The 18,448-nt window shown below is 37.4% G+C and overlaps 1 protein-coding gene across 3 annotated transcripts in view; it reads right to left on the reverse strand.

Annotated features, from left to right (window-relative positions):
- The window catches only part of PTPRN2 (protein tyrosine phosphatase receptor type N2), a 655,793-nt gene that overhangs the window by 400,692 nt on the left and 236,653 nt on the right, over positions 1–18,448 (reverse strand). For all 3 annotated transcript variants that reach the window (XM_061468000.1, XM_061468001.1, XM_061467999.1), the window contains 4 exons: positions 14,395–14,869; positions 7,493–7,747; positions 6,100–6,140; positions 4,866–5,236 (listed from right to left, as the gene is read on the reverse strand). In XM_061468000.1, the coding sequence (XP_061323984.1) occupies positions 4,866–5,236; positions 6,100–6,140; positions 7,493–7,747; positions 14,395–14,869 (1,142 nt within the window). The remainder of the gene's footprint in view (positions 1–4,865; positions 5,237–6,099; positions 6,141–7,492; positions 7,748–14,394; positions 14,870–18,448) is intronic.

Raw genomic sequence — 18,448 nt, forward strand, 5'->3', positions numbered from 1 at the left:
AGCTGGCTCAGATTCATAGCTGGATGAGCAACACGCCCAGGTCCTTTTCCATCAGGCAGCTTTCCAGACACTCTTCCCCAAGCTTGTAGCATTGCATGGGGTTGTTATGACCCAAATGCAGGACATGGCACTTGGCCTTCCTGATCCTCATACAATTGGCCTTAGCCCATCAATCCAGCCTGTCCAGATCACTCTGTAGAGCCTTCTTACCCTCAAGTAGAATAACAATCCCACTCAAGTTGGTGTTGCCTGCAAACTTACTGAGGGATGCACTCGATCCCCTCATCCAGATCATTGATAAAGATATTAAATATAACTGGACCCAGTACGGAGCTCTGGGGAACACCAATTGTGACCAACTGCCAACTGTGTGCATTGGTGTAGGTGCCCTTCAGTTGGGCTACTGATCCCATCACCTTTTTGGGAGCAGAAGCCCTAATTCCTATCTGACCATTCTCAGGTGCTGTCATGGTTTCTAACACGTCAATAACACTGGTGTCTTCGCTGCTGCATGGATCTCCATCCCCTATCTCCACTGAGGTGACAGACTGAAGGACTACCATCACTCAAGCACTTGCATGCCACCCCCAGGCTTATCTCTAGTGAGCCTAGTTTTATCCCTTTCTCCTTTCAAAACTAGTTTAAAGCTCTTTTCAATGAGCCCTGCTAACTCCTGTCCAAAGATACATTTCTCCCTTTGCGACAGCTCTGTTGCCAGCAGGCCTGCAGTCATGTAAACTGACCCATGACCAAAAACCTCCAAGTTCTGCCAGTATAATCTTTTTAGTTTAATCGTTACAGTTCCATTTTGAGATCAGGTGAAAAGAACTCAAGCTGTTATCCCCAGTGTACAAATATGTTGGACTACTTTCTTTTCTCACCAAAAGACAGCTGTTTCAGCTGTAAAAATGAAGCTTTTTTGCTCAAAAAAAAAAACAACAACCTGTGGCAAATAAAAATTGATGCATTGAAACTATGACCTATTGCTTTATGGAGAAAGAAGAAAACCATACAAAAATGTAGTATTGGCTGTAGCAGACCATACAAAGATGTAGTACTGGAAAATAAATAAGTACCTCTCATTAAATTTTGGCATTTCATTTTGTGCTCTCAAGTTAAGAGTGGATTAAAAACACCCACATAAATCACAATTTTAGTTTTATAATTTTAAATGCGCTAACTGCTGCAAGAAAGATACTTCAAATGTTAATTTGTCTAACAGGCTGTTATAAAGATTTCATGTCTACCTGTAGCTCCAGCTTACTCTTTATTAAACATAGAGAACTTTTAAAAAGCATAAAGATCTAAACAGAAAATCACAGAATTAGGTTGGAAAAGATCTTTGAGATCATGAAGTTCAATCCTAAAAATATCAAAGATCAATTATGAAATCAATTTCCTGAGTACTTACATTCACCTCTCAAGCAGGAGTGATTTTTAGATTGACATGGATTAAAGAGCTGACTAGGAATAGCTCCGACCCTTTACTCCACTGCATGAATATAACATGCATGTACAGTCTATTTATAAATGTACAGTACATCTATATGTATCTAAATATATAACATGCATGTACAGTTACCTATAACTTAAAGTTATTAATACTATTTCCTGTAGACGGCCAGTTAGATTTCTGGTACTTAATGATACAGGAAGCTTACTAAAGAAACATTCCTTAAAAGGACATTAAACTTTCCCTTCTGTGCACTGATCATTAACAAACATCACTTTCTCTCTCCTCACTCCCCCAAGAAAAAAAATGCAATTACAGCGACATTCATGAAAACAAGTCCTTACTGAAACTCTCAGTTAAACAGCTACAACTGCTCTCTAAGGTCACTTTATGTACTAAAGAAATGGTTGTGGGAAATAATAATATGTATAGACACATGAACTGTTGTAGAAAGTATTTCACTGGTCCTGCAGAGTGGACAAGTCCAATTTTAGCATTTGGAACTTCCTGAACAGGTCTTGTTATTCTTACAAAACTTAAGAATATGTAATTTTGTTTTGTGAAATATGGGGGTTATATTTTACTCTTACATTTCTGATAAACCTATTCAAAACAAACAAGTTTAACAACAGCAACAACAAAAATTAAATCAGTATATTATGCAGTTGAAATGCTGAGGAGGGTGAAATCATTGAAGAGATGTAAGTCACTGGCTAAGAACCCTGAGCCAAAATCAGTTTGCTGCAGATCAGATGCAACATAATCCTGGTACAAAAGGAATTTTTTCTTTAGTTCAACTCAAACACCTAATTCTCTTTAATAATTAACTCATTCTAGATTAGGAATTTGAAAAGAAAAAAAAAGCATGAAAGCTTATTATCTTCTTCTCTACGGTGTCTTTGGAGAAGATGACATCTAGTTGCACTCAAGGTGCTAAGAATGTAGCAAAGAGTGATCAGTTAAATTTTCTGAATACCAACAGTACATGCCTTGTGGAATGAGCTGGTTGCCAGTGGAAACTAAAATTGGTTTGATTAGCTTATATTTCTGAATTTATGATCTAAACTACTGCAAAATTTTTCTCATTGTTTATGAGCATTTTTAACATTTCAATGTTTATCTAAAAGCATTTGCCCCAAAGGTATTTATAATCTAGTATACAAGAAAAGTACTTTTTGTCTTTCTGGTATTGACAGTGGTAAAGAAGATGAAAAATTTGTGTATAGAGAGTCCTCTAGAACCAAGAGCCTTCAGACAAATGACCTTTTTCAGCAAGTTTCACTGAATGATAATAGACATAATTAGGGGAAACCCCATCAGCAGGGAACTAGCTAGGAAGAAAACCTCCTAAGATGACACAGTGAAGAATCTACATGTTGTGAAGACTGAAAAGTCAGGTCTCCCATTACACTGAGTTTTGAAAGCTCTAAGGTTTTTAGGGAATTTATGAGCCAAATAAGTCTGTGTAGTCAAGGGAGGTGGTGTGGTTAAGATACTGTTGGATATAAAAGTTGGAGTTAAAAGGCCTGGGGAAAGAAGTACTAAGCTGGGGAAAAAACAGCTTCTACTGATTCACATAGTATTCATAGGCAAGAACCAAGAGGTGGGGTTAAACTAGGCTATCCCATGAATTTCAGTTAGTCTGATTTCAAAAACACAGAATGAGACTAAGTGCCCCTTCTGCAAAAAGCAAATAGAAATGCAACCTACCTGAAGGGCTATGGTACAACCTAGATAAAGGAACAGTTAGAATACTCTCTAATTGGTTTTCTCCTCGAGCAGGTTCTTGAGAATAGTGAGTCAATGAAAACCAGTCAATGAAAATGAATGTTACAGGAAAACAACTGAAAAATGTAAATGCAAAAGCATTCTAAAACTGACTAATTAAATTCAAAGCACTTGGTCATTAAATAATTATTAACAGTGGTTGTTGACATACAGATAAGTTAACAGAAGTTTGGGGACCTCAAATCATTTGGGACTCCGTAAAGCAAGTACTCCAAAACTCCCAAAACATCTTTTCTAAACTGAAGAGCTGGGTTTCTTTAGAAAGTGAAAAATACACTTTAGACGTGAAAAATACACACACAAACGAAAAACTTTCATTTTAGTGAAAACACTAAAATGGTGAAAATAAAACTCAGGATGGAACATGATAACAATGCCAGGATCTATTAATATAACTCTCATTCCCACTATGACCTCACAAGTTGAGCGCTTTCCTTCAGCATCTCCCATTCTAGTGCCTAAGTAACTTTTATTTTCAGCAGGGTAACCTCTGAGTCCTTATGAAATATGTTCTTTCCACTGTCTCTGAGGAAGGGGTGTTTGTCCCCTACTTTTTGAGAAGTCTTAGTCTCTGTCTGTCTCTGATGGTTTCAGGCTGCCAAGCCTCAGTTTTCACTCTCTGTCCTTCCATGCACTGTATAAAATCTCCCCCCCCACAAACGCCATCCTTTCTTAATGATCCCATCTTTCTCAAGTGTAGCCTTTTGGAGAAGGTGAACAAGGAGCTCCCTCTGATATGCAGTCACATGCATTTCAAAGTAACACAGTAAGGTAAAAACACGAATCCTCCACAATCCTATTGCCTTCAATCCCATTAATAACTCTGAGAGAGACCAAATAATCAATCCACGCTAATGAAGTTTCTGTCTCTGTTTCTCTGTAGTTTCTGGGCAGAAATTTTCAAGCCCATCCTAGAAATTGCTAATTTCTCACAGAAGACGAGTTGGGGTTGCTAAAAAAAAAAAAAGATAACATTGTTCGGGGGGGGGGGGGGGGGGGGGGGGGGGAGGAAGGATGTAAAAATGCCCACCGCATTGGTCTAAACTCCTATGTGCTCCTGTAATAAGCTGTATCCCTAGGGGAAAAAAAGCTGTCTTTTGAAAGTATAGTATTAAATGTCAGATTAATTACAGACATAACCTGAAATCATTAGGGCTTTCTTTCTAAACTAGCTGCATATGTGATGCTTGGATTCCTACATGTGGCATTTTCAGATCAAAACCAGAGAGAAAATATTGTGCTTTATTATTGTGTGCCATTTTTTGAAAGAATGACTCAGGCATTGATATTTAGGCTACTTTCAAGTCAAATATTTAAAGCCCACATCCTAACCATAAGCACACTTACTGACATATTGGAAGGTCACTGGAACATGAGAAGATAGAGGTCTGAGCAAAAGACCTGCACAATAAATATCTTCTGCATTGGAGGAAAGGCAACTATAAGAAGATTGAACTGTTTTCTTGTATTTTCATCAAAGTACTGAACAGATTCCAAACAGTTTCAGATGTATTAAAAATCAGGCCCATGGCATTTTCCTCTTGTGCATTCATATTTCATTAGGTGCAATGACTTTATCTTTTCTCCAGTTAAAAATGCCATTCATATTGGCTGCTATACTTACTCTTTCATAGTCACAATATAGCCATATTCTTTCTCCTCAGAAGACTTTACTTCAAGTTGTAAGCCTTGTCCCATATTATTCTGAGGCTTTCCATGGGAGTTTCCATCCTGCATTAAAGAGTCCTTAATCCAGTAGCGGGTTTCATTTGGGTCTTTAAAGTCAGATTCACTGTTCTTTGCAGCTGTCAGTTCCCTTGTGAAAGTCTCGCTTTTAACATCTTCCACACCAGCATTTACTTCTTCTGAGGAAGAAGAGCCAGTGTCTTCAGATTTCTTGGTTTCTGTCTTAGGAGATTTTTCAGGTGTAAGATCTTCAGGTATATTTTCAGGTAATGCATTCTCATTCAAGAAGTTAACTAGTCTTGAAGTATTCTGTAAATATTATTTAAAAATAGTATTATTATCTTTAAAACTAAACACAGGAATGGTATACTGAACTCAGTCTGGATGCAATCTTTCAAACTCTTATTGATATGGTGTAGTCCATTCAATATACATGTCGCGTGGCCATTTTTTAAGTTTCTCAAAAATGGCTGAATATTGGACATAAAACTACAGGATATGGTTCAAAGCTTATGAGGAATATTGCAGAAGTAATCTGTATTAAAATCCCAAATTTGGTGTTACCACCTATGGTATGAGATGTAATGCCTGGAGCTTTAGAAATACCTCTGATATTCAACAATTTGGAAGTAAAGTGTGAAAGCGAAGAATGACAGATCCCCTGAAAGGAGAGGAAATCTTGAATCTTCCCACAAACCTATGCCCTCAGAAGGAGTATGTTTACTTATTTGCTTCTGAAAACCAGACAGATTATCTGAGCAAGGGTGCTTACATTCCCCAAAACCAAGAATCAAGGGGCAGATGAAAGAAGGATGTTTTCATGAACACCTCAATACTCAAAATCTACTAACCTAAGGAAAAGCCTGAATTTGGCTGAACTTTGGGATCTGTTATGAATTCTGTCTATCAATGAAAGAAAGGCAAAACAGGACTTGACTTTGCTTTTTTGTACTGGAAAAAAAAAACAACTGGGTGAGATTTAAATAAATGCTCATTACGTGCATCAACAACAATATGCCTTCAATACCCAATGCTGAGGTATTGAATTGTATGCACAGAAGACACAAAACAGGCATTGTATTTCAGAAGTATGCTTTTAAACTTCATATTCATATTTTAAACTGCATATTAACCTGACATTCTGAGATGGAATACTTGTTTTGGTACTCTACCTCTTTATCAGTTCTTGCAGTGGCTTCATGCACTCCAATGTCTGTAGGACACGAAAAGCACAAATACATAGTTATGAAAGGAAAGCACTATATATGAAGCAAACCCCGCCTATAGGCTACTTTTAGTGGTGGCCATTTCATGCATTGTAAACATTAAGACATCAAAGCTGAAAGGGCAGACTAAAGAGCACTGCATAATTCAGTATTGTTTTTCTAACCCTACTTTGATAGCAAATTAATACAAGATCAATAGACTGAGTACTTCAAGAGCAAATGTAATAGTGTTATTTTGCTAATTAAGTGTTCAATCTTCATATCAGTTTATCAATATCTAAGAAAAAGAAACATTAAGGTAGCTCTAGCTATCTGAGTTGACATTTATAGTAAAGAAAAAGGAAACATACATTTCTCATACTGATTTTGCTGGAAGACAACTTATTTTAATAGATATGATCTACCAGTATCATGTTGCAGCTTAACTACTGTTAGCTGATGATACGAAGTCACATCATTAACTTCAGTTAAATAATGCTGGCTTTGATTTAGGAACTGAGTCTTATTCATCTTTTGCAATAAGATTCAGGACAAACCCTCAAGTCTGATCATTTTAATCTAAAAAAAGAACTGGCAATTAAAATAAACAGAATATTCCTAAGTAGTAAAGATTTCAGTATATCACCAAGAAAAAAGAGAGCAAGTAAAATTCACTGTTTATGATTTATAGCATATGTAGTATTTGGTGTCCTAGATATCATAAGATTCCGAAAATACAGAATGGGTGTGTGGCAACTTATGCCCCACTGTGGTATCAACTTATTAATGGCAATTACTGTAGCTACTGAATCTGCATCATCAGGAAAATGTGCGTCCAGACAGAAGCAAATAACCATAATAACTCTTCTAGTTCCCTAAGCAGGAAAAGGAATGAGCAGTTTTCTACCTACACCTAAGATTTTGTACTGCAAGTAATTGTGGCACACTAAAGAATGACTATCTGTAAAACATATTTTTTCCCCACATATTTCAAAACAGATTCTTGGAATGTAATAGTTTTTCATTTTAATTTTTCTTAAAAATTTCATTTTAAAGAAAGGGAAATTAAGACCACACAGCATAAAGCAATTTTTTTTTCAATATAAGCGGGTGTGTAGGTTTATTTTGTTTGTGAAGCTTGACACCCAAAGGTTCACAAACAGATGCATTTTCATAAATAATGTATCTGCAATAAAAAGAAAGCAAAGCTAAAATTCTGCAGCCTTTTGAGGGGAAAATAGAGAAACTTCCCTTCCAGTCTCCTCTAAAGCTTATTTTAGAAAGTCTAGCCCAAATATGAAAAACTAAAGGAAAATTAGGGTAGCTATCTTTTGCTGTACTTAATTCTTAGAATCAATACCTGGTATATTAACACTGTTTTCCATTAATCCAGTCTGAATCTCTGCCCTTCCTTGAGCATCTCCTGTCCTCGTTTGTGCTTCTGTTTTGTTTTCTTTAGTTTTTCCAGCACCCTCTTCAGTTTCTTCCTGAATGTCAACAGTTTGAATTGCATTGGCAATAGTATCAGCAATCTCATCCAGTTCTGTTGAGCTGAGATTCTCCACATTTACTTGGTGTTTCTCTAGGTCCTTCAAGACAACTTTAATAAGTGTCTCTGGATCACAAAAAAAACATAAACACAAGATTTAGCTGCATACATGAAACATACGTGCTTGCGTCAGTAAATATCTTTCATTTTTCCTAAAAGATATCTTTTCCTTCGAGAAGAGCGTCTGTTTTCCAAAGGAGTGTATACACATTCATGATGCCATCTTTACAGAAAATGCAGTGTTATAAATGGGTGCTAGAGTTTATGATAAGGTGACTTCATGACAGGCACTGGCAGATGTATGCCACTTCAACCCAGCAAGTTGTCCTAAAGAGAGGGGAATAAAGCTGTCATTTTTTCTTCACAAGAGCTTGTTTCCTAGTCTAAACTGACTCAAAATACTGAGACAAGTGTTAAGGTAGCTTAATGTTTTTTAGCTACAACAAGAGTGCAAATACTACTGTTTATTAGACATCAGGTTTCTTTGGTGATTTGCTTTTTGCAAGGTAAATAGCTACATAGAGTTTTGAGGGAAAAAAGACTCAGATATTTAATCTTTCAAGAAAATACCCCTCTTCAATTAGAAGGGGATATGGATAAATGTCCATTACATACACGGGTATGCAATGGACAAACCTTCTAAACTGTATTGATTTCTCTTGAAAAATATGTATTTTGTCAAAAGTGAACTCTACTGTTTTGGTTTGTTAGCTATGAGCGTTTTACCAGTCACACTGAAGAAAGAAATATTAAGATGATGCTCCAGGACAGAAAAAGCAAACAGACTTACATTTAATAGGAAAAAAAACCCAAACAAACCAAAAAACAAAAAAACACCAAACCACACCAAAACCAAAACAACAAAACAACCTTGATGTGAGAAAAGTTTTGAAGACAAGGAAACTCAAGGACAATGGATATTAAAGGTGAGTTAAGTGTACATAACAGCTCTTCAGGAAAGTTACTTTTCTGAACTGCATATATTGAATATATCCTTCAGTACCATTTTGCATAATTCTGCAAAACTCAGCCTAAGGTCCCTTGGAGTATGAGACACTAAGTATAGGGCTTACTCCAATATACCCAAACCATTTTCAATCATGCCTCTGCTCTGCTTGTTCATGCTGACAGGAATTTAGTATACATATGAATATGCATGCAAGAAAGAAAACTCACATAGGTAATATTGTGTAAGGAGAGAAAGATAAGGACTGCTTTTAAAACTCTGCTGAATGTATTAGTTTATATATAAGCAGTTTGAAGGCAACATCCAAGGTATTTTCTTATAGTAACATTCTCTTTGTTAATCCTTGTGGTTTGACATGTTCTTCATCATAGAATCATAGAATCGTTAGGGTTGGAAAGGACCTTAAGATCATCTAGTAACAGGTTGTCAACTTTCAGGCTTACATAAAAGTGAATTAAAAAGTAGGTGTGCAAAGGAGAAAACATTACCAGAAAAAGGGCTAAAGAGGAAGTTTGTTTTTCACAGGAAAGGAGGAAGAACTAGACTAGGAAAGGAGAAGTAGCTAGAGACTTCTGTTCTCTTAACTAGGAAGAAGCAGCAGAACATCTGTGATTTTGCAGGGAGACAAAAACACGGGATTATTTGTCACTGAGGGAAAAGAGGCTAAGACCTTGGACGTGTCTGGCAATTTTTGGACCCCAGAGTGTTAGCTGCAGAGATTAGAGCCTGCAGCTGACCATCAGCTTCTCAATGCCATCTCAAAGCAGAGATTAATTTCCCCCAACTCAACCCATAAGTCACCAAATAAACTAATGCTATTTTCCCTAAACTAATTAGCCAGTATAAACCAAGATAATTTAAGCAGTTTAAATAGTAGGTTTACTTGTGTCAAAGAGGGTTTTGGCACATGGGAAGGTGGTTCTTTGATGCACTTTCCTTTCCAGGCTAAAAGGCATATCTTTCCAACAATCTACCATATTGATATTACAAAATTCTACTGATTTCGTTATAAAATTGAGCTGAAGTCATATGCTGTGAACTTTCAAAATACTTAAAAAAACATAATTGTAAACACAATTTAAGTGCAGCTGTCAATAAAATATAGGTTAAATGTATAATGCTGCTTTAAACTGTGGCAGCCAACAAAGAGTATGGTATCATACTGAAATAACAGAGTGCTTTGTACAGGAAAGCAAGTATTCAATGATTAGCATAACAGATTTAATTTTACAATTTATGCCAAAATCTCTGGGCCAAGATATTTGGAGACAGCAAAATTAGGACTAAAGTTTGAAGGAAACTGAGTAATGCTTCACAGAAAACTGTGAACACTTCCCACATTTTGTTGTACTATATCCATCCCCTGTTATGAATCTAATAATATAGTAAAAACATAATGACCAAATGTTTTTGTTTGTGAACATAATCTATAAGAGCAAATTGATCCAAACAGCAACAAAAGTTTTCACTAGACTTCATCACACTGAGTTCAATAAATGTTTTTGAGAAGTACAACAGCTACCTGGAAGATGGCCATTTAGAGAAGATGCTACTCAGAGCAGCAATGTAGTAAATTAAGCCGTTGGAAATGCCAGCATTGCCAGATTACTGCAGACGCCTTGCATCTGTTTGCCTATCTTATCTGTTCTTATGTTTTATAGGACTATTAGACAATAACCTGACAGAAAATCCTAAATTATTGGACCAGAGCTAATAAAATCAGCAAAGACATTCTGTCAGCTCAAAATCAAAATTAAAACTTTTCAACTAAGGCATCAATATTTGAAGATACATCTTAAAAGATAACTATATTTCAGGACATATATAATTCAAAGAGCTATTAATGTAGCACTGCTAGATTTTGTTTATTTTGGTTATTTCATAGCCAGCTGCCAAGACCAACCACTGAGCTACTCAACAATATGCAGTCAATATAGTCTTGTTGTTTCCATTCTGTTTCATTTTTTCCTAACAAGCATTTCTCTCTACCTATTATCTTAGCCACAACTTATCTTTCTAGTCCCCTTACACAGGTTCACAGTCAATAACAAAGCAGTCTCAATCTCAAACAAAATGGAAAGGGGGAGCGGGGACATGAGAAAATGAATAGCCACAGGCCACCCATTCTATAACAAACCTATAGAGGAGCCTTCTGCTCCTCTGATGCAGCTATTCCTGCCCTTGTTAATGTCATCCGCGCAAAGTTCATCAAACAATCACCTAAATACTTATGTCAGTGTTAGTAAAACATAGGCATTACTGGCTAAGACTGAAGTGGCTCAGAAAAGTGGTTTAAACCTAAACAAGGGAAGTTCAGGTTAGATATAAGGAAGAAGTTCTTTACTGTGAGGGTGGTGAGGCACTGGAACAGGTTGCCCAAAGGAGTGGTGAATGCTCCAGCCCTGGCAGTGTTCAAGGCCAGGTTGGACAGAGCCTCAGGAAACATAGTCTAGGGTGAGGCATCCCTGTCCATGGCAGGAAGGTTGGAACTAGATGATCTTAAGGACCCTTCCAACCCTAACCATTCTATGAGGAACATCATTCTTTCAGTACACTAGGAGGAATTGTTAGCAAAATGTTTGTAACAGCCTTGTGAAATGGAAGTCTACATAAAGAGTCTTGATAACTTCCTGAGGTTACTGATATAATGTTAATACATGTCCACGTTAAATATGGGTGTTTCCACTTCTTGTTATGGCATTTGTCCATGTTTCTATACCATTTGCATTTTATTGGATAAGGCTGATATCAGTGTAAATATCAGTGCAATATTTACAAACACCTTTGGGTAATTAAGGAAATTACAATGAATTTATTAAAATCAGAAAATAGTGTTGGAGAAAGACCAAACAGCAGTTGTATACTGTAATGTATACATGTAATGGCACATGGCTTCAGCAGCACATGTACTTGCATTTTATACCTCCCCACTGACCCCTTCTAAATAGAATCGGCAATGCTCAGCCATGTTTCAAAGGGCTTGTACTGCAAATCAGATTTCTCCCTTAGCTCCAGCTTCCAAACTGAAGAAGGCAAGTTGCTTTTCACAGTTGGCTTGGAACCACGATGACAGTAAAGGCAAGTATATCTTAGACGATGTATTTTTCAATACCAACTTCATCAGTAGAATTCCCTAGTAGCAGCGTAGCTAGGGAAAACAGCTTTTTATTGTATAGGATATAAATGGAGTTCCATACTCCATTGACATAACTGCCAAAGCCAGCTTGCCTGACAGCCATATTGTATGGCAGCAGTAGCTTTGTTAGCAGTTCCACAGGGTGGTATGTCTTCTTATACCATATCACCCTATTGACCATGTATTAGCTGTACTCCACAGCTGAGCACCATACCGATTGATGACCACAGCTTTGCAAGACAGTGCATGCAGAAAAATATCTTTTCCCTATAAACATGGAAGTTTGGTATTCTGGGGGGAAAAGAAAACAACAAACAACCTGAATTGCTATTGACCATATATTAGCTGTACTCCATAGCTGAGCACCATAGAGACTGATGACCACAGCTTTGCAAGACAGTGGATGTAGAAAAATATCCTTCCACTATAAACACAGAAGTTTGGTATTTTTTTGAAAAAAAGAAAACAACAAACAGCCTGAATTACTAATTTTGTGACCTTTCCAACGTAACGGAGAAATGTATTCTGCAATATTTAATATACCAACAATGAGTAGACTGGAACTAATCACTTAAAACTGAGCCAAATTCTAAATGCAGCTGGTGCAGAAGACAGATTAACGATTCCAGTGTTGCACAGTGACTACAAAGGCAGTACCCACACACATCATGCTACTCTTAGAGGTAATGGTTTCTAAATCTGATAGAAAAATAGCTTCACATTTCCTTCTCTTGTATTTCTCCCTTAGGGTGCCTTGTTAGCTAATTAACCTGCCACTGGTTTGCAGCAATTCTCAGTGCTAATCTCCTTATTACCTTCTGGATTGTTCTCCCAGTCACGCTCCTGTGTCTGCAGAGAACTGAGCTTGTGTGACTGCACCCCATGCTTTCCAGATTTTCAACATTTCTGTGGTTTAGAGAGTGCATGACAGAAACAACCCACAAGCACATAAAAATCCTGAAGCACCAGAGAGACTGAAGAGAGATTAAAAGCAGAAAGGGATGGCACACTCAGCCTGGCAAATCCAAATCATCATTTCAATGGATAGCATTTGGAACAACAAATATGCTGAGGTCTGTCATCACTACTTCCTTATGAGACTACTAAGTAGCTTAAAACCAGAAAGGAAACCATATTATTTGCTACTCAATTCGTAATTTTATGTCTATGCAACGTTTAAAAGCTAATGCAATGGAAGAAGTTCCTACAGGGTACATTATGTATGTTGAAGTCAAAGCAGCACAACCCAATGAATTCTGAAACATGTTATTCCCTCAAAGTGTTAAGCATTTTTTTTGCCGGTTAGCTCCTACCAGGAAAGGTGAAGTGGAACAGCTGGAGGATAATGAAACCAGCATGTGCCTAGTTTGTTTTGAGTCTAGCAACAAAACTGTCTAACCTGTGCAAGAGACTCACAGTGCCACCTGGATCTGATTTTACATTATAGCTTGTTCCTTGAAACCTATTATCTCTGGGCATCATACCAAGAATGCTTTTGCTTCTGCGCATCTTTTAGATTGCAAGCATTATCTTTCCTCTGCTGAAACTTTGACATTTCTGTGTGTTCTGAGATTTTTTTAAAAGAAGAAGAAAAAAAAAAAAAAAAAAAAAAAACCACAAACAACAACAAAAAAACAACAAAACAGCAAAATAAACAAAAACCTTAAACTTTATGGATGGTATTAACTACAGGCATTCAAAGAAACCCTTTTACATATCACCAAAATCCATTGAGATAGTGATGACTGCACTGTAACAGATGTAACTGCTTGGCAATGGCTGAGGATCCATTCTTTCATTTTCAGGCATTCTGAACTACTGGAATAACGTCAATAGTTAGATTAGTTTAAAGAAACAAAGTGGAAAAGAGTTATTTTCTAAACTCAGTGTGATCCCCATCCATAATGTGAAGACCCATCTTGTCTTAGAAAGCAGCGCTCAGACTGTATAACAGCATCCCATGAGATGTAACACTTCATCTTAAGTATTTGTCAAACTATCACATACAAAAGACATCAGGATGTGGTCAGTGTTAAACAGCATTAACAAAAAAAAAAAAACGATAAAAATCCAGCAGATGCATTGTTTGCTATAGAACATCTAGCCAAAATTAGATGCAACCCCACCTTCTTTTATTATTCTGTATCAACATATCTGCATAACTCACAAACTCCTCCCACCTGTGTTCTGCACCAGAATTTATCTCAATGTTAATTTCTAAAAAAAAATCCCAGGCGTTTCTACATTACCTATATACAGTGTGGGATGCCTGCATAAAAACAGATTTGATAGCAAAGATATACACATAATCATGTGTTGTTGGTAGAATGCTTGAAAATATAACAAGTTACATAAATGCTATGTCTTACTAAGTGCCATATATTTCTGTATGCATATGGAAGGTAGGTTGAAGAATGTGGGTAGATGTTTGCAGGGAAAGAGTAGTTAGACTGGTGAACATTATTACTGTATTATGGTAGATATAAATATCCCAATAGTAGGAGATACATCAGAATGTCTAATTTTACTTTTTTTTTTCTTCCCTCAAAAATTCTTAGTAAATATAAGGGAAACTTTAGATAAGTTAAAAAAAGAAAATGTCAACTTTACCATCCACTACACTCAAAGGGTCCTTTGGATTGTCCATGGAAGCATATTTATGATTCAGCTTCTCAGGGGTTGGCCCCAGCACTCCAGATGCAGGTCTTGGTTGGATCAGTTTCTTCATTTTAAGATCCTCTGCTTTTCCTTTGGCAAAAGTTTCATCAAAAGGACTGACTTGTGAAGAGTAGAATTTATCAGCATAAATCTGAGAGCCTTTAGTCCTGCTGTGAGAGTTTTTATCATTGCTTTGTGCTGACAGGTTCTGAGTGATGTATGTGTGCAGCGCAGCCATCAGAGTTTTTTGGTCAAGCTCCATTTCTGACTCTGGCAAGAACTTGTTTGGCTGATGTGAGTTGGAGGCCCTCCCATGGAGACTGTCAGCATGCTGTTGATGGGTTGTTGATGCATGGGACAAAGGAGTTGTTCTTTCTTTGGGTTTTTGCATCATGTAGTACCTGATAGGATCATTATAGATGTAGCTCTAGAGAGAGGATAAGGTGAAAAAAAGGACTGAGTCATTATGGCTTTGTAATGATTATTGTTATGCAGGAATAAGGGACATAACCCTTAGTGTTTTACCAACCAGGAAAACAATAACTAGAATCCATAATGTGTATATAGATCACAAAATGCAAACTGCAAAATTTGCTTTAAAGAGACATCATTTTGTAAAAATTTTGTAAAACTGCTTATTAAATTATTAAAAAGCAAGAGAAAGAGATTCGAAAGAGAATGATACAATTCAAACTTGATGTTAACTATATCTGCACTATTTCTATTCAGTTGGACAAAATTAAAATTTAGTAATGCCACTTTCCCTTTGCTTTTTACTAGACTTTTTTTTCAGGGTACTTACCGAAACCTAATTCAAATCAATAATGTAATTTTTATTTATTTATCAACAATAGTTTTGCTCTCCATATGAACACATTTATGTATTCTGATAAGAAGCGGTTGATTTTCTAACATGTATCTCTAACTCTTGCTTTCCAAGAGGGTTATTCTCCCCCGATAAGTGACTGAAGAGGTCCATTCCATGATTTGTAGATTTATGGCTTATGCAACTTTATTTAAATAAACAAAACAAAACAAACAAAAAACCCAAACCAACCAACCAACCAAAAAAACTCAGTTGTGATTCACCAACAGAAAACTTCTGCAGGTGGTCTTTAACATAGAAAAATGTTTTGCTAATGCCAAGAAACTGGGCTAGAGTAAGACAGTGTCAAAGAATACAGAGCCAGAGATCAAGCATCTTTGTGTATGAAATATTTTAATATCCCCTGGGAATTGTATCAAACAACAGCAATGTAGCTCCAGTTCAGTGATCCAGCTGCAGGGTATGCACTGGTCTGATCAACACCTAGAGGGAAGCCAGTTGTCAAAATATAAGTTGAAAGCTGTTTACATACTTAATAGCAAATCCTAGATGTAAAAAACCTACTAGCCTTATGTATTTCTCTCTCAATTTCAACGGCTCTTTTTATGGGGTAATTAAGTCTCTAATGATACTCACACCCTAGAAGAAACAGCAGAGCATGGCATGAAGCAGTCTTAGACACATCAAGAAGTTTACAGAGCATTCACATAAACTGCCATCTGCCTTTCTTACCCTTGGTACTCTCTAACCTGCTACCTTTTGGAGGACATTCTGGGCACAAGAACGGTGGAAAGGGACTTTTTGTAAGAGCAAGTAGTGATAGGACAAGGGGGAATAGCTTTAAGCTGGAAGAGGGTAGGTACAGATTAACTATTAGGAAAAAATCCTTTACTCTGAGGGTGGTGCAACACTAGAACAGGTTGCCCAGAGAAGCTGTGGCTGCCCCATCTCTGTAAGTGTTCAAGGCCGGGTTGGATGGGGCTTTGAGCAAGCTGGTCTGGTGGGAGGTGTCCCTGCTCATGGCAGGGGGTTTGGAACTAGGTGATCTCCACCTATCTTTATTTTGAGAAGCTCAACATGACCTGCTAGCGTGTGCTTGCAGCTCAGAAAGCCAACCATATGCATGTCAAACAGATTGAGGAAGGTGATTCTCCTCCTCTACTCCCCTTTCATAAGACCCTACCTATAGTAGTGTGTTCAGCTCTGGGGCTCTCAGCACAAGAGGGATGTGGACCTGCTTGGGGAATTCCAAAGGAGGGCCACAGAGATGATCCAAGGGCTGGAGCACCTCTCCTATGAAGACATGCTGAGAGAGTTGGGGTTGTTCAGCCTGGAGAAGAGAAGGCTCTGGGGATACATTGTAACAGTCCTCCAGTACCTGAAGATGGCCTACAAGAAGCTGGAGAGGGCCTTCTTTACAAAGGCATGTAGTGATAGAAGGGCTAATGGCTTTAAACTGACAGAGTTTAAATTTAAATGAGGTATTAGGAAGAAACGCTTTACTATGAGGGTGGTGAGACACTGGAAGAGGTTGCCCAGAGAAGCTGCGGATGCCCAATCCCTGGAAGTGTTCAAGGCCAGCCTGGACGGGGCTTTGAGTAAGCTGGTCTAGTAGAACATGTCCAGGGGCACTGGAACTAGGTGATCTTTAAGGTCCCTTCCAACCCAAACCATCCTATAATTCTATGACTAGGAAAGGAAGAACAGGGTGCTGGGAAAGGGAGAAACATGACAGAGAAGATGACATTCCCCATTCAGCCTTGGAAAGACATTAAGTCACCTCAATCCATCTTGTGTAACTGTACTCTAATTTGGATCTCTGTCCTCTATGTGGCTGCCTCTTTTGCCTCTAAAGCTTTACTAACAAATCAAGTCTTAGGGTGAGCAAAACTGCTTGAGACTGACACAGCTTCTGAAAGATTAGGGTCAGGAGGTGCGGCTGGCTTTTGATTAGCTATTTAACAAGTCCAAATATCCTTTAACATTAATAAATCTGTGATTTCCTGCTCTTGCAGACAACAAGCACATCAAGAAATAAAACAAGAAAAAACTCCAAATGATTGTGCGCAAATTGGATATAAGTAAGTGCCAGTCCTGGGCTCAGAGCTGCACCTCTAACAGGGAGGGGCAGCCTCAGCATCTTGACAGGTCACACTTCGGGTAAGTAAAGGATGAAATATTAGAAGTTCTAATTAAAGTACAGCACTGACAGCTCAGCTGTCTTCACAGTGCACTCCCATACCAGTCCATCTGACATAGCTTAGTCCAACTTAATTAAAGGGGTGTCACAGCTATATGGCAATCCTCAGCTTGGAGGTGAAAAATCCCTATCCTTACTGGCCATATCTCAAACAGAACAGCACCAAAAGTATCTGTGCCAACTGAAATATATAAAGTGAAATCCAAGTTAAATTGTAGCACGGATAAATGCAACCCTAGACTATTGATTTGTCTAAGTGGCATGGGAAAAAACATCTATTTTTTTACAGAAAAAGATAGGAGAAAAATATATGTAGTTTAGAATCCAATGACAATTTACATCTTAAGTTATTAGTAACAATTGCAGAGCACTGTGATAATCTTATTTGAAGTGTTTTTGCAATCTAACCTCCTGAATACAGAAATTTCTAGTTTGACGCACTTCAAAGTTAAATGGCATAATCCATGGTCAGTGAAAAGAAGACTCTGTAAAATCCCATGTTGGTTCTTTTAGACAAGCTGCTAACATTATAGAGAAGCAGAGAGAAACAGGGAGCAGGAAAATTTTAACAAGAAAATGATTTTCAGCCTTGATTAAAGTGGGTTTATATAAAATTCTGACAGTAATAGAAAAAAAAAGACAAACAATAAATGAAATGTGCAGAACTAAGAAAGAATAATCCAGTTACCACACAGATGGTTTATACTGAATAGGGTTAGAAGTCCCTATTACCATCAGGAACAAATTATTTTAATAGGTCAGATACTGTTCAATTATCTCATGTCACTTACAGAATATCTTTAAGAAGTCCTCTGAATTGCTAAAAAAACTCAGTTAAAAGAAAAAAAGCTTATTCTCCATCTGCGCAGGATTTTCCTCTCCATCACCACCTTTCAAATAACCTATCTCAATAATTCATACATTATCAAAAAACCCCATTCACTAACCTTTCTGAAGATAGAATTGTTAGGGCAACGTCT

The sequence above is a fragment of the Pezoporus flaviventris genome, unplaced genomic scaffold, assembly GCF_033815535.1.
Source record: "Pezoporus flaviventris isolate CSIRO_AGI_PZ_B2104156 unplaced genomic scaffold, CSIRO_AGI_Pfla_v1 ptg000047l, whole genome shotgun sequence".
NCBI lineage: Eukaryota > Metazoa > Chordata > Aves > Psittaciformes > Psittacidae > Pezoporus > Pezoporus flaviventris.